A 14,120-nucleotide genomic window follows, 5' to 3' on the forward strand; every position below is an offset into this window, starting at 1 on the left:
CCGCCGCCGGCGTACGAGGGCGGACGGCGATGGAGGAGTCGCTCTGCTGCTGCGAGTACGTGGACCGGAGGGGCGAGAGGAACCACCTGGCGGCGTGTTGCTGCGACTGCGAGGACCTGGATGAGGGCTGCGAGAGGTAACGGCGCCGGGACCCCGCCGGGACCCCCCCCTTCCTGGCTCAGGGGATCCTCCGCGGGCAGCCGGGCTGCCGCCCTGAGGGGAGGGGGAGCTGCGCGCCGCTTTTTCGCGGGGAAACTCGACGGGAGAGACGCGGGTGAGGCTGCGGGAGCGGGACGGGGACAGGGGAAGGGCCCCGGGTGGCCGCCTGCTAGCCAGCGGCTCCGCTTCCCGCCCTAACAGGTGGCTGACGTGCAAATCCCTGCCGCCGGGGGCTCTGGAAAGAATCGCCGACACCGTCGCGGACCGGGTGCGGGTCCCTTGGTTCGCTGGAGCCGTGAAGATCAAGGTCAGCCTCGTGCCGCCCCTCGTTCTGCTGCCCGTCTTCCTCCACGTCGCGGCTCTGCACTTCCTGCTGGGGCTCGTCATCTTGACCTCTCTGCCCGTAGTCGTGCTGTGGTATTACTACCTCACCCACAGAAGGAAGGAACGGACTCTCTTCTTCTTGAGCTTGGGGCTCTTCTCCTTGGGCTACATGTACTATGTGTTTCTCCAGGAGGTGGTTCCCCGAGGACACGTGGGGCATTCCCAAGTGGTGGCTCTCACCGGTGGGTTAATTCTGATGCTGGCAGCCCTGTCTCGAGCCAAGAAAGATCCTGGCTACCTTCCCATCCTAGCGAGCGATGAGAAGTCACAACGGGGTTTGTCCAAGAAAGGTGTCGGAGGGAGCTCCAACGGGCTCCACGGCGTCACCTCCTCGGGAGCTGCTGGCGGACGGGCTGTGAATGGGGAGACCAAAGGCTACTCCAGGGTGTCAGCAGAGGAGCCAGAAGGTGTGAAAAAGGACTGGTGCACGAAATGCCAGCTTGTCAGACCAGCCCGAGCAGGGCACTGCCGGCTTTGTGGCAAGTGTGTAAGGAGACTGGACCATCACTGTGTCTGGTAGGTCTCGTACTGCTGAGGTTACAGGTGTGTTCTCACTCTGTCTCCCCTCTCCCCTTTTTAAACTTAGCTTCTTTTTTTACAGTCCCTCTAAAACGGAGTTGCTTTTGTTACCTGTGAGACCTAGTAACATTCTTTAAAATGGCAAATACAAATTTACCATTTTAAAGAACAATTTAAACAAATTTGTTGATTTAAGTGGGTCGACCTGATAGCTGGTAACTTCTAATAGCTATAAGCATCTTTCAGAACTGCCTTTGGTTCTTTGGGGGTTTTTTGTTGTTTTCTTTTTTATTTTTTCTTAAGACTTGGTCCATGGAGCGCTAGGAATCCTGCAGTTAACTTGCATTAGTGCTGTCCTGGGGAAGGGAACCCGTGCCTGCCTGTATGAATGGAACCAAGGAGCAGTAGGGTATCTCAGCAAAGGATATGATACTTGGTAAAAGTTTGAAGTAAACGGTCTACCACCTATACCCTACTGGTCTGTTGACTTCTGCCTGTAACTTTTCTATAAAAAACCTTCTCTGAACTGTTTCAAAGCTCTTTCCCTGCGTTGTGTAGAAGCACCTTGGAAATTAGGTTCTCTGACAGCTGGGGGAGGGAGGAAGAAAGAGAAGCTGGTTTCTTATCTTTTTAAGAAAAATAATCTCTTCTTTCCTTTTGGAGGATTAACAGCTGTGTAGGGGAGCAGAACCACCAAGCGTTCATCCTTGCACTCTCCTTCTTCATGCTCACCTCTGTGTATGGGATTACACTGACCCTGCACACCGTCTGTAGGGGCCGAACTCCATTTGTGGCACTATTCTACTGCCCTGGGGCCTACTCTGACTACAGGTGAGACGTCTGTCTGGGAGGGAGCTGGGGTGGGCACAGGCTTGGTCAGGCAGCTTAGCTCCTTTTCCTCATTCTGTGCCAGCACTGTTGGCCATCAAACCTGACTGAAAAGTGATCCCTAATAAGCTCTGGAAAGTAGGGATGCATTACTGCTTTTGCCAAGGTGGTGAGCCTGAAACTCGGAGACAGCTCACTGTTTATTTGGAAAAAGTTGTTGGAAGAGCTGGGATTTGAAGGCTTTACTGTGACCTGTAGAGATACACCCTTAAATATCTTTGCCCCCAGATGCAGGTTAACAGTGTGACAGTCTGGAATCTGTGTGCTGTCTCTCCCTCTCATCCCTCGCTGTTTATCTAGTGACTGTCCCTCTGAGTTTTCTGTTTAGAACAGGCTGTTAATATGCCTTGTCTGGTGGGGAAGGAGGTGAGAAGTGTTGGACATGAGTTCAGAGACTGGTGCTACTGCTGATGGGCAGAGTGTGCCAGCACAAGTGACTCCACCTTCTTCTGTGCTCCATTTTGTGATCTATCGAGTGCAAGCATCGTGGTGTCCTTAAGTAAGGACCGAGTACCTTTACAACGGTAAGAGTAAAGAGCTAGGGAGAGTGATAGCAATATGCAAGAGAAGCTCTGATAGCACTAAAAGCTCTCATTAAGTGAGTCCTGAAGCTTTCATTTTGAGAAAGCCTTTAAGGATTATCTGGTGAAAGCAGCAAAGTGAGATCACTAGATGTAGACAGGGATTTGAAAGGCTAGTGATTACCAGGGAAAGTCACTCCAAAGCAGCTGCTCCAAAACTAAATGGCTTCCTTCCCATCTTTTTCCCTGCTGCCAGCTCTGCTCTGTCGTTCACCTGTGTGTGGTACTGTGCCATTGTAACAGCTGGCATGGGATACATCCTCCTTATCCAGCTGTTGAACATCAGCTACAATGTGACCGAGAGGGAAGCTCGGCTGGCTCTGCGGGACAACACTGGGCGCAGGCTCCTGGGTGGGTTGGTGATAGACACTGGCCAGTATAACAGGGGTTTCCTGTGCAACTGGGGCCATTTCTTGAGCCTGGGGTCTTCTCCTCCACAGCGCTCTGCTGAAGACATTGTGTGACACCCCTCTTTCTGCAGATGATGTTGACTGACTTTCTTTAGGAGGGGAATGGCCCCTTCCCCTCAGACTCCCTCCTCCCACACCCTTCCTTTGTGGTCGGTGTACGGGCTGCCAACCCCGTCACCAACAACATCCTGGGCAGAACGGTTCTTCACGTGTTGTCAGCCAGCAATAGGATGCAGGAAGCAGTAAGCCATATGCACAAACCTGGAGAAGGAGGAGCCTGCTGCCTTTTTCCACTGTGGGGAAAATTTGTGCAGCTCAGCAGGAAGAAGAGCACAAGGTTTTGAGAACTTGAGTTTTCATTAGGTGTGAACCCTGGCATCAAGAGGAACCCGCTGTTGGACTTCAGAGCGTGTGTTTGTTCCGGCAAAGGTGAAGGAATACCTGGCTCATACCTACGTGTGACATTTCGGAGATGTCAGGAGGGTGAAATTCTTGTGCAGATAACAGATGGACCGCCACAGGAGCTGGGCTCTTAGGCTAAAACAGAGAGTCTAGGCAGTCGCTGAGCAGCTCCCTCCTCTCTGGTGCATTTTTTTTTTCCTCTCTTTTTTTCCACCCAGCTGTATACATGCTTACATTAAGTGCCTTTGTGAGCAACATTCCTGTAGGGCTTTAAGATCCCTCTGCCCTCTTGACCCCTACACTTGATATTCCATCCCAATCTGTCTGAGAAGACACTGTCCTCTTTGATCTCATTGTTCTTCCTGCAAGCTGAGACTGTGCTGGTTTGAATGTTTTGCTCATGTTGCTCAAAGTCTTTCTGCTCTGATTATGGGTTGGGACATGAGACAGCAGACAAATATACCAAGCAAGGAGGAGAGGCTTTGAAGCAACATGTAACAGTGGACTCTGAGGGGGAAAACAAGAGTGCTATTGTGTTATTGTAGCTTTATGGAAACTACCTTCCTCTCTCCCTCCATAGGAGAAGCAGTCTGTGGGAGCGTAGACAATTCTAACAGCATTTTTGGTAGGTAGCATCTCAGTAGGTTGTGTTGCTGATAACAGTGATTCTGTCTCCTCTCCACCTAGTCACTGTGGAGCTGCCTGACTGTAGATCTGTTTTCTCAAGCCGAGAGGCCAAAGAAAAGTTTAGTCTCTGCATATATAGGAAGAGGATGTGTTGGAGCTATCTGGTTTTGGGATCAGTGACTTGCACTGGCAGGTGAATGAACGTGTTAAACATTTTCTGCAAGAATGATGCCACTTGTTCCTCAGCAGCCTGCAACTGTATTTTTGCCTGGACTTGGCCTTCAGCTGAAATCACAAGGTTTGGTGGTGGTGATGATTTCTGGGGTTTGTGGATGGGGTATTTCTTGTTGCTTTTTGTTTAAATCCTTTGTGTATGTGTTTGGCCCTGCAATAATCTGAAAGGTCTGGCTGCAAAAGCCTGGGACCATGGCATAAGAGTTACAGGTTGGGCCCAAGATACAGGAGGAGAGAGAAGAGCCTTGTCATAGCCACAGATGTTTTTAAATATGTGTGCGGTGGGCACAGACCATACCTACCCCTGACTCTGCTTGTGTGGCAGGTGGCTGGGGGATGTTGGTCAGGTGATGCAAATTCCCTGTGCATTACCTCTGACACACATGATGGATGCTGTGTGGTGCCAAAATGTGGCAGAGTGAGAGGAGTGTCCCCTGAGATCCCTGCTGGATTTGGTGTGTGTGCTCCAGATTACGTGTCCCAGTTTAAGGCCAAGACCATGTCCCTCTTGGCACTGTTTGGTTTCCTCAAGCAGTGCTTTCTATAACCAGCAGATAATTGAGGAGCAGCTGCCCTTGGAATGGGGCTGTGCAAGAAGAGTTACCAAAAATTCTTTATTTCTTCTTACCCCTTTTCGGGGTGCAATCTTTTATAAGGAGGTAAAGAGGACACTGCTCTTTCTGCCTCTGACCAAACACACTAAGAGGTTCCTGACCACTTCCCTGGCCCTAATGTGAAAAAAAAAAGTCACCCAGCTGGACTGTGCCAACTGTTCCTCTGTGACCTTCTGACTGGAGCTTGGAGCCTGACCCTAGGAGTTTAAATTCACACAAAGACCTCACCTCCACGTTGAGTGGTCTGTAAGTGTTTCCATGGCTCATTTTGTGGTGCCTGCTGAGATGAGCTTGAGCCTGGCAACCCTGGAGACAAGGATGCTGTGAGCTAGCGGGTTTGTGATCTTCTCACGTCTCATCCTGCTGGGGCTTGGGAAGATGAAGGTAGAATGACCTCCTGGGCTAAACGAACCCCTGCAGTGGAGGTAGTTAACCTCTTTTGTCCCGTGAGTTACACATGTAGAAATCAATCACATGCCTGTGAGCTGAGTAAGCTCTGGGAGCGTTTACAGGTTTGAGAGAAGCAGTTTCTCAGAGTCCTGCTGCTACTGGCTGGGAGAAAGCAGAGCAGAACAGATCGCCAATCACTTACCTGGCAGTGCCTCACCCTGTTGTGCTCACTTTCTCCCACAGGCAGAGCTTGGTTCCTACTTTGCAGCCTGCCTGTCCGTGTAATCTTGTCTCTTAGTGAGATTTCATGTGAGCTGCTTACACTGAGACTCAGCGGTGTGCTCCCAGGCAGCATGGGCTTTGGGGTGCAGATTAGGAACAAAGGACCTTGGACTCATGTAGCCATGCCACACCTTGGACAAGCCCACCCTAATATAGTGGGGGTAAAGTGCTGAAGTAAATTTTATTTTTCCACTTGCTCCAGAGGGAACTGGAACCACTCCGGACATTCAGGTTGCAAGGTGGGGTTTTAGGAGCAGAATGCAGTGCTGATTCCCCAGTGAACAGGAAGTTCATGTGGCTGTCATCTGCATAGCAGTGGTGACTTTCTTTAAGGACGTGGGTTTTTTTTACCGTCCTGGCTGCTTCCTGAGAGGATTTATGTTGTGAATGCCTTGGGAGATGGGAAACATAAAGTAACAGGATATCTAAAAGGGTGGAAGTGTTGGGAGCTTCAGATGTTCGATACTTTGGAGCTCTCCTTTCGCTATCCCTGAGAATTAGCAAGAAGCCTTTGAAGGGTAACACTCCTTTTGAGCTCATAGCATGGGCAGACTGTTGTGATCTCTCGTGCACTAAAGGACGATTTCTTTTTTGAGTGTTCTCTTGCTGAGCTTGTTACTGGCCACACTAGTAGAAAAATGTGAAAATCTAGGCAGAAAGAGTCAGTCCTCAGGCTCACTGTGTTAGTCACTGCTTAGATCCACACTGCCCAGGTGTGGGAGCAGGCTGCATTTCACAGGTGAACTGTGGGTCATGTGTGTGGCCTTGAGGCAAGGGACCAGTGTCTGGCCTGTAAAACTGTGTGCAGAAAACAGCACTCTGCTGGCCCTTGAACAGTTTTCCCTGTCACAGAAGAGAGGACCCAGAGCTGGTCAGAAGCAGGGAAGGATTTTGGTAATAGATGTTTCTCCACCCAGACTTAGAAATCAGTTTACCCTGCTTTAACCTTGACCTTTTAAGTGGCATTTGTTGTTTCACAAATAGTTTGGACTTCTGCAGCCCAGAGCAACTCTTCAGGGGCCGGGTTCTGATGTTGCTGATGTATTGTTAAACCCGCCGTGTCCAAACACCAGCACCCTGCTGTTTGGTGACTGTCCTGACAACTGTGCACTGCTAGATACACCCTGTAAATGGTGGCTTGACACTCTTTAACTTTGTCGTCTTACATCATGCTTTGTCGTAGGCAAGTCACAGGTCCCCACATCAACTGTTCCTCTGTGTAACTTGTCCTCAAATGACAAAAGTCACTGATGAGCCTGAGCTGGTGCTGCTTGTGACTCCTAATCACATTTCAGCCTTCATGCTATGATGGTGCTTTTTTTTTTTCTTTTAAGTAGGTTGCTTTCAAGTGTCTTAACGAAACCATTTGCTGTAAAATTTCTTCTGAAGATAAAATGGATACTGCCTCACTGCCTAATGTCTTAATAATGTGCTTGTTTTCTTCCTTCTATATGAATGTGTATTGCCTCATTAGGGCAGGAAGCATGTGTGATTATGGATGTGTTTTCCTGTATTGCTTTCAGTGAAGAACTCTACAGTATCCTAGGATTTTGTTCCACTATCAGGATGTTTGTACAGCAAAAATCTTCCTGCGGACAGGTGAGGTTCTTTCTGAAATGCAGGAATTCAGCCTCCCAGTACCTTGTCCCTGTGGCATTCCTCTAATGATAATGTGAAGAATGATGGGCTCTGGAAGAACTCTCTGCTTTGGAGAATGGGGTGGTTGTTTTTTGTTTTTGTTTTTTTGTTTTTTTTCACCCTAAGCTTTGTGAAACGTATTTGTGAGCTTTGTTGAAAGGACCAGTGTGTGTGGTTTTGTGTCCATTTTGCATCATGTTTCCAAATGGATGCAATTCTGAATTGAAATAAATTATTAGAAATGATCTGTGGAGTGGCCTGTTGATTTATGCCAGAGCACTCAGCCAGGTCAAATGACCAAAAGCTGCCATAATCTCATGGCTATTCAGCTGTGGGCTGGATTTAGGAACAAGGGAGCAACAAGCTAAGGAGAAGTTGGGAAACAAGTATTCTTCCAGATCTGCAAGTTTGACCTTTGGGTTTGTTGGTGTTGGGATGAAACGGAGACCTGCTGGCAGTCCTCACCACCCTGGAAACTAGGGATATTCCCCCTGCAGTGGGGATTTGAACTGGGATCTTGCTTCCTACAAGCAGTCCATTATCAGTGTCTGATCAGGTTCTTAGCTTTTTTGTCCAGTGTCTTGCTTTCCCTCCTACACGATACATCCAGAACCCTAAAAAATGATTTCTTTAAACCCTCTTCATGTTTGGAAATGATGTGGATATTCTCCGTGCAGACAGTGAGAAGAGATGTAGCCTTTGATTCTGTTGGTATCTTGGGACATCTGCTGAAAGGCAAGATGATTTTTAATGAGTAGAATCACAGGTGCCTTTGTTCCCAAAGCTCTGCTTTGATTTGCTTGGGTGGCACTGCTGTCTGCTGCTCAGCTCTTTCTCTTTGAAGATTACTTTGTGCTCGCTGACAAGGACCTTGCAGTAGCAGCGAGCCAGGTTTGTAGTTAGGTGACTGTGGTGTGTGCAGAAAGGTGTCAGACTTCCAACACCCCAGCAGCCACCAGCTTCATTAACTCTGGTGCTGCTGTTGGGGGCACAGGAGACTGCTGTCTCTCCTCAGCTTTTATTTTTTTTCCTCCTTATTGTTTGCCATGTTGCCCCTGCACAAGCACAAGCGTGTCTGGAGTGGCAGCTCATGTGCTGGGGCTGGTGTCTGTAACGAGTAACAGGTTTGTGAAGACGAGAGTTGTGGATCAGGGTGGTCCATAGACCCTTCCGAGGCTAATGACTGTCCCCAGCTAGTCTTGTTTGTCGGGGGGAGGGGGGGGGGAGAGCAGAGGAAATTGTTTAATACTTCCAGCACTGTTTCAAGTCCAGTTTGAGCCAGTCCTGGGAGACTTTGAAAAGACTGGTGTACAGATTTACTGAAAAGAAGATATTTCTGTGGTCAAGGTTGTTGGGAAAGCATGTAAGAACTCTGGAGGGCAGATGTCAACAGGAGATGGGGTTGGGGAGAAGGAGTTTGCAATCACTTCATGTTTCTGCATTTGCTGTTGTTTTGTACCAAAGTGAAAAATCCTCCGAGCCTCACCTCTGCACAGGAGAAGGAAAGTCTGGCTGTGCAGCCACCTCCCTCTTCTGCTAAGAAAAGCAAGGAGCTGACAGGCAGAAGTGTGCCTGAGCTGTGAGAGTGTGGGCTGCTGCTGACCAGCATTAAGGCACTGACACCTGCATCTAACCAGGCGCTGGAGCGGGAGGGATGCTCTGCACAGCTGCAGGCTGAAGCTGTTTCCTTGGTCTAACAAACTCTCTTGTGTGTCACCCTCCTGCTGGGAAATGTCTGCTGGAGCTTTAATTTGCAAAACACTAACATCATGTCAGGGATTTGGAGGGTGTCCTGTGCAGTCTCTCAAGAGCATCGTGGGGTATAGCCTTGCTTCTGCCAAGGAGGTACGAGTTGTTTCAGCCAGGTGTGGACTGAAGTGGGAGCTGGAAGGAGCTACTCACCTCCCCCTTTGATTCAGACCATGTTCAGTATGAATGTGCCTGGTCCCTCAACATCATCCCTGTCCCTCAGCTGGATCTAGCTGAGGCTTCAGCTCCATGCTAGTGCTGAATTAGCCGTAGGCAAGGGCAAAGGGGTATCACAGCACAGCTCCTCCTGGACCTTCTTTTGCCTCCTTGCTGCTGGAACTGTCCAGCCAAAGAGACAGGAGAATCTTTTTTTTAAAGCTACTAAGAATAGAAGAAAAGCATAGAAGGTTGAGAGTATTGGAGACAAAGGCCAGTTTCAAAAGTAAATATTGACTGTGCTTCAAGCTCTTTGGGGGAGAGTTACGCTCTGTATAAGCAGCATTATTTTCATGGATGCTGAGTGGGAGCTGTGGGTTTTGAGGATAAAATGTATAAGTGTGGCATTGCTGGGGACAGAATCTGCAGTTCAGGAAATGATGCACCCCTGAGTAACCAGTACTTTGGGGTGCCCTGTTAGCTGCGAGAGATGTTAGATTCAAATGCCTGCTCAGCCTGTTGCTAGTGTTAAGTCTAGGCTGCATGTGAGCTCATCTGTTCCACTCCTCCATGCTCCTCCTAATCCCCTTCCAGCTGCAGCATGCCCTGTTGCTGGCTAGCTGTAATGCTGCCCTCTCTCTAGCTGAGAAAGGATGCCCTTCACCTTCCATCCTCTGGGTCACTGTCCTCCTTAGGCTGTGAAGGAGGCCAAGGGGGGGGCTGGAGACTTTCCCCACTGCACTTGTGGCCCAGCCCTGGTAAGGAGGAGGTCGGCTAAGGAAAAGGCCACCAGTGACATGGGAGCTAAGGGCTGGTTTGGAGGTGTTCTGAGAGCTTGTTAGGTGCTATGTGGGAGAGAATTCCAATGGGAGTGTACTAAGAGCAAGCAGATTGTGGCTGCTGTGCTTCCACAGCTTGCTGCTGTCAGCACCGAACGTGGCTCTGGCTGCAACTGGGCATGAGTGTGGCAGCTCAGCCCCCAGCTCCACTCCTCACTGGCTCAGTGCTCTGTGAAAGACGCTCCGCTTCAGCAGTGCCCGTTCTTCCCCGCCAGACGAGTCATTCAGCCCTCTCAGCTTGTCGCTTCCTCTCACAATCTGCCTTTGAATGCAGCCAGATGGTCTGTGCTCGCCCACACTCCACGCAGGCACCTCCAGCTCCCCGCGCTTGGGTAACGCGCTCATCTGACCTGCTGGGGGTCAGGTCTGTCACCAGGCTCTGGGAGATGGACAGTCAATGTGTTGTAGAGGATGGCTGTGGGAGGTAACGTGGGAGCAACAGTTGTCTTCAGACCTGCACTGAGAGTCTGCTCTGCAGCCTGGTTGTGTGGGCAGGGAGGCTCTGACCACATCTCTGTGAGCTATCTGCATGAACAAATTCCCAACGCTAAAGCTCTGGAGCCTGCTGCCATGCCTGGGCGCCTTGAGCTGTCCTACACTACCTCATCTGCAGTGCTTAGGGCCAGCCTAGGTCCCCTAACCCTGGGCTTTTGTCTAGTGCCTCTCGGTTGGCTTCTGACACAGCCTGCACCGACAACTCTGTTGTGTTCGTTTCACGTTTGGGTTTATTGGAAACTTTCAGTGCATATACAGGTTTTAAAAACTATTTGATACAATGGATAACAGTAACTTATCTTCTTCCTGGCATTCCCTAAGTGCTCCCTGTACTGCCAAATGCTTTTGGAGAGAACTCTGCCTATCTTGCTGTGAGGGGGAAGTGATTCCAGATTCCTGCCTTATGCTGTTGCTAAGACAAGACACAGAGTACCTTAACGGCATTACCCTGTCTGTGCTATGCTGCAGGTTAAGGTTAAACAGTGATCAAAAACCCTCTCATTTTAATCATGTCAGCCTTAGCTTATGTAAAAATACAGTCTGCCTTTTTCTTGTTTTTTTTTTTTTTTTTAAGTGCTGGATCAAGTGAAGGCCCAGGCAGACTTGCACAATATATCCTTAAATCCTACAGTTTGGAAAATGTTTAAATTATGAGAAGATGGAGGCTCATAAACTTGAGATCACCACTTGCCACCAAAATCAAAGCACTGTGTGAGTGGGCCAGTGCTGTGAACTAGGCAGTCCCTTGAAAAAAGAATCCAGGTTTTAGATTGTCCATATGCGACGCTGCGATCTGGATCATTAGCAAATAGGATCTGTGTAAATCTCCTCCTCCCATCTAAACTTTCCTGGCAGAGTGAGCCAGAGGCCGTTCTCTGCATGGCCAAGCTGGCAGTAGTGGTGGGGGGTCAGCTGGCAGTCAGCTCTGTTTGTGCTCTCGTCAAGCTGTGTGCCCTGACCGAGTGCTGGCAACACCAAAGCACCAGGTTACTGCTTAAAGAAAAATTAGTGTAGTTCAGTTCTGTGTTTCCTGATTCATGTCAGTGCTGCAGCTCTGCCTGTGGAAATGGCCTTGGCCTGAAACACACCCTGGGCTAGGCTTTGGTTACTTAGGGCTCACTGCCACCAGCCAAGACACCCCTATGGAGGCTTTACCCAAGGAGGACCTTGTGCGGAATAACCCCCTGAAGTGCAAAGTGAAACTGTCAGGTAAATTTCCCTCTGTGCTTAGTTTACAACAGCAGCAACCTCAGGAAGCTTCCCTTGGCTGTAAGACCCTTTGTGCTGGACAGAACTTCCCTTTGGATTTGTTTCAGTCAGCAGGAAGAAAGCACTGAACAGAATCAGACTTTCTGTCCCCTTTCCCAGTCTCCTTCAACTCTTTTCAGTCATGTTCGGAAGTCGGGGAGAATTTCAGCTACTCTCCTGCGTAGCTGGTTTCTCCTTTCCTCTCTCTCCCTTTCCTTTTTCATCAGTAAGGGGTACTGCCTCCACGCCTTGAACGCATTCAGCACAAGTCTCCTTAAAGAAAATGGGGACATAAAGAACAAAGTGATGACATGCAGATATGTGCATAACATAACAGATAATCAAAATTACTTCTGTTTAAGGGGGAACTCTCCTAAAATTGCTGTGGGATTTGTCCTTTCTGCTACTAGTCAAAGCTGTGACATGTTAAACATTTACATGCAGACCACTCCATTAATACGTCCATTGTACCTGGGAAAAATAACATTTTTCTCTGTTTCTTTTCCCCCAAGAATTTTGCTCCTCCCTCTAACAGCATTGACTAGCTGGTGTTTGGCTTAGCACTCTGAAGGTGAAATATGTTTCCTGAAGAATAAACAGGGTCTCTGAAAGCAGTTTCTTCAGGAAAAATGCAGGCTCATTTGGTCCAGCCCAACCACTTGGGAGCACAGGCAGCTGGGCTCCAATTCTTACTTAATTTTAATCTCCCCACCAAAGGTGCCTTGCCCTGGGTTCCCACATGAGAAACAGGGAACAACAGTCCTGTCTAGTTTGCTATGGCAAGGTCTGAACTGGCTTTTTACCAGTCAGTGGGGGAAGAGGTAATGAAGGACAGGTAATTATGCTCCTAGTACAAGGTCCTATGTAGACTGAATCCAGTCTCTTCCTGGGTCTGAATTTTCCCTGGTTCCTCCACAATGCTGGCTTGTTGGGTTAACTGGTGTGCTGTCCTGCTCTTACTGACACAGCAAGCTACAACAGGTTCACTCTACCACATCAGAAGTGATTCAATTTAATTCTTCATCCAAGGTGCTGCAGATCCTGTTTGGGCTACGCACAGGCACAGCCTGTTCATGACTGCATGCAGCTGACATGCTTTCACGGTGAGCTAGGACAGCATGCTTCTGTTTGCTGCTGAGCTTTGACGACAGGGTTTTTTTTCCCGTTAAAATGCATAGATAATGCAGTTACAGGACAAGGAGTGAACTGGGTGCATCCAGCTCCAGTCATCGTTGGTAGAACTGTCTGCTGCAGTTCTCACTGCGAAGTCAGGCTGATGAAAGACTCAAGTAGGGTTTCTAGTTGATCAGTTTTGGATTTGTCAACTAAATAATCTGCTGTGGACAAACAATACAGTATGTAATTCCCGCGCAATCATTTGGCTTGCTATAACTTACTTAAAGAACCTCCTAAGGCAGCTTTTAACAGAAGCTGCATGGCCAGATCTGTTAATCAGCTTAGACAATTTCAGCTACTTATCTGCTTTCACTGTACTCTCTTTCAGCAGATTTAAAAGTCCTGTGAAGGGTTCCACTAAATTTCCTTTTCCAGGCTGCATGGAAAATTCTTACCCATAAACCTCTACTGCTGATGTCTGCATATATCACAGAAGCAAAATACCAGCAGTAAAGAACCTGTTTCACATGTTCTTCAGGAGCAGATAATCGATCTGTCAAAAACAGTCTCTAAAATAATCTATAGGGTATATTAAACAAGTAAAAAGAACTGCTGACAAGGCAGTGCGCTTACTTGTTACTGTGTTCAGTAGCAATTTTTAGCTTCTCCAGTAAGGTACTTTTTTCCTCCATAATCAGATCAAACCACGCCCAGAAGTACTTCCTCATGAGCCAGGCTGCATGGAGGGTACTCGCTTTCTCCTCCAGAGCAGAGAGAAAATCCTTGTACTAGGGAAGGAGGATAGAAAAAGAGGTGAGAATGGCTTCTTTCCCCCAAGCCCCAGCCCAGTAAGCAGAAACAGAGACTGCAGTGGTGAAGGGTAATGGTGACAGGAGGAAAATGAGCAGGGTGAGAGTATGCAAAGGTGGAGGAGCAGTACATAGGAGAGCATCCTGGGTGGAGGGGAATAATGGAGAGCTGAAAGAATGAATCTGAAGAAGGGAATGATGTTGCTGGAATGGGGACAAGTGTAACAAGTGTAGTGGCACTGTGGAGAGGGGAAGGCATAGCAGCAGCTAGTTTGCCTGGAATCATTTCTCTGCTGTAGTGCAGGCAAACCTTTAGCCAGCTCCTGAAGCTCTGCCTCAGCAACGTATGGGAACAGAAGTCCTGAGCCTGAGACACCTTCTCCATGAGGCTCCTCTGGGTGTCCTGGAGCCAAGTCATCAGGCATTTCCTCTGCAGGCCCAAGCAGTGGTGCCTTTGTGCCACCTGAGTAAAGACAGCAGAGGGCAGCTAGTTATCTGAACTAGTGACTAGATAAACATAAAACCACAGAAAATCGAGTACACTAGAAAATCACATCAGTTTTTTTGCCCCCCCCCCCCC

General features: G+C 48.7%; 2 protein-coding genes across 4 annotated transcripts in view; one reads left to right on the forward strand and one right to left on the reverse strand.

Annotated features, from left to right (window-relative positions):
* Nucleotides 1-7: 7 nt before the first annotated feature.
* ZDHHC23 (zinc finger DHHC-type containing 23) lies at nucleotides 8-7,364 on the forward strand. Of its 3 annotated transcripts, XM_026841518.1 has the most exons (5): nucleotides 8-136; nucleotides 361-1,059; nucleotides 1,726-1,893; nucleotides 2,728-2,882; nucleotides 2,972-7,364. In XM_026841518.1, exons 1-5 carry the CDS (start codon nucleotides 30-32, stop codon nucleotides 2,980-2,982), a joined length of 1,140 nt encoding a protein of 379 aa, XP_026697319.1. In that variant the 5' UTR covers nucleotides 8-29; the 3' UTR covers nucleotides 2,983-7,364. The 3 variants fall into 3 exon arrangements, with proteins under 3 accessions (XP_026697319.1, XP_026697311.1, XP_026697327.1); XM_026841510.1 differs by having other exon boundaries at nucleotides 2,728-7,364; XM_026841526.1 differs by lacking the exon at nucleotides 2,728-2,882.
* Nucleotides 7,365-10,877: 3,513 nt separating this feature from the next.
* The window catches only part of CCDC191 (coiled-coil domain containing 191), a 20,261-nt gene continuing 17,018 nt past the window's right edge, over nucleotides 10,878-14,120 (reverse strand). The window contains exons 15-17 of the mRNA XM_026847043.1: nucleotides 13,851-14,003; nucleotides 13,365-13,519; nucleotides 10,878-11,888 (exon numbers count right to left, since the gene is read on the reverse strand). Coding sequence (XP_026702844.1) covers nucleotides 11,756-11,888; nucleotides 13,365-13,519; nucleotides 13,851-14,003 — 441 coding nt within the window. The 3' untranslated portion in view covers nucleotides 10,878-11,755. The remainder of the gene's footprint in view (nucleotides 11,889-13,364; nucleotides 13,520-13,850; nucleotides 14,004-14,120) is intronic.

Source organism: Athene cunicularia (genome assembly GCF_003259725.1).
Source record: "Athene cunicularia isolate RWA chromosome 1 unlocalized genomic scaffold, athCun1 chr1_part1, whole genome shotgun sequence".
NCBI lineage: Eukaryota > Metazoa > Chordata > Aves > Strigiformes > Strigidae > Athene > Athene cunicularia.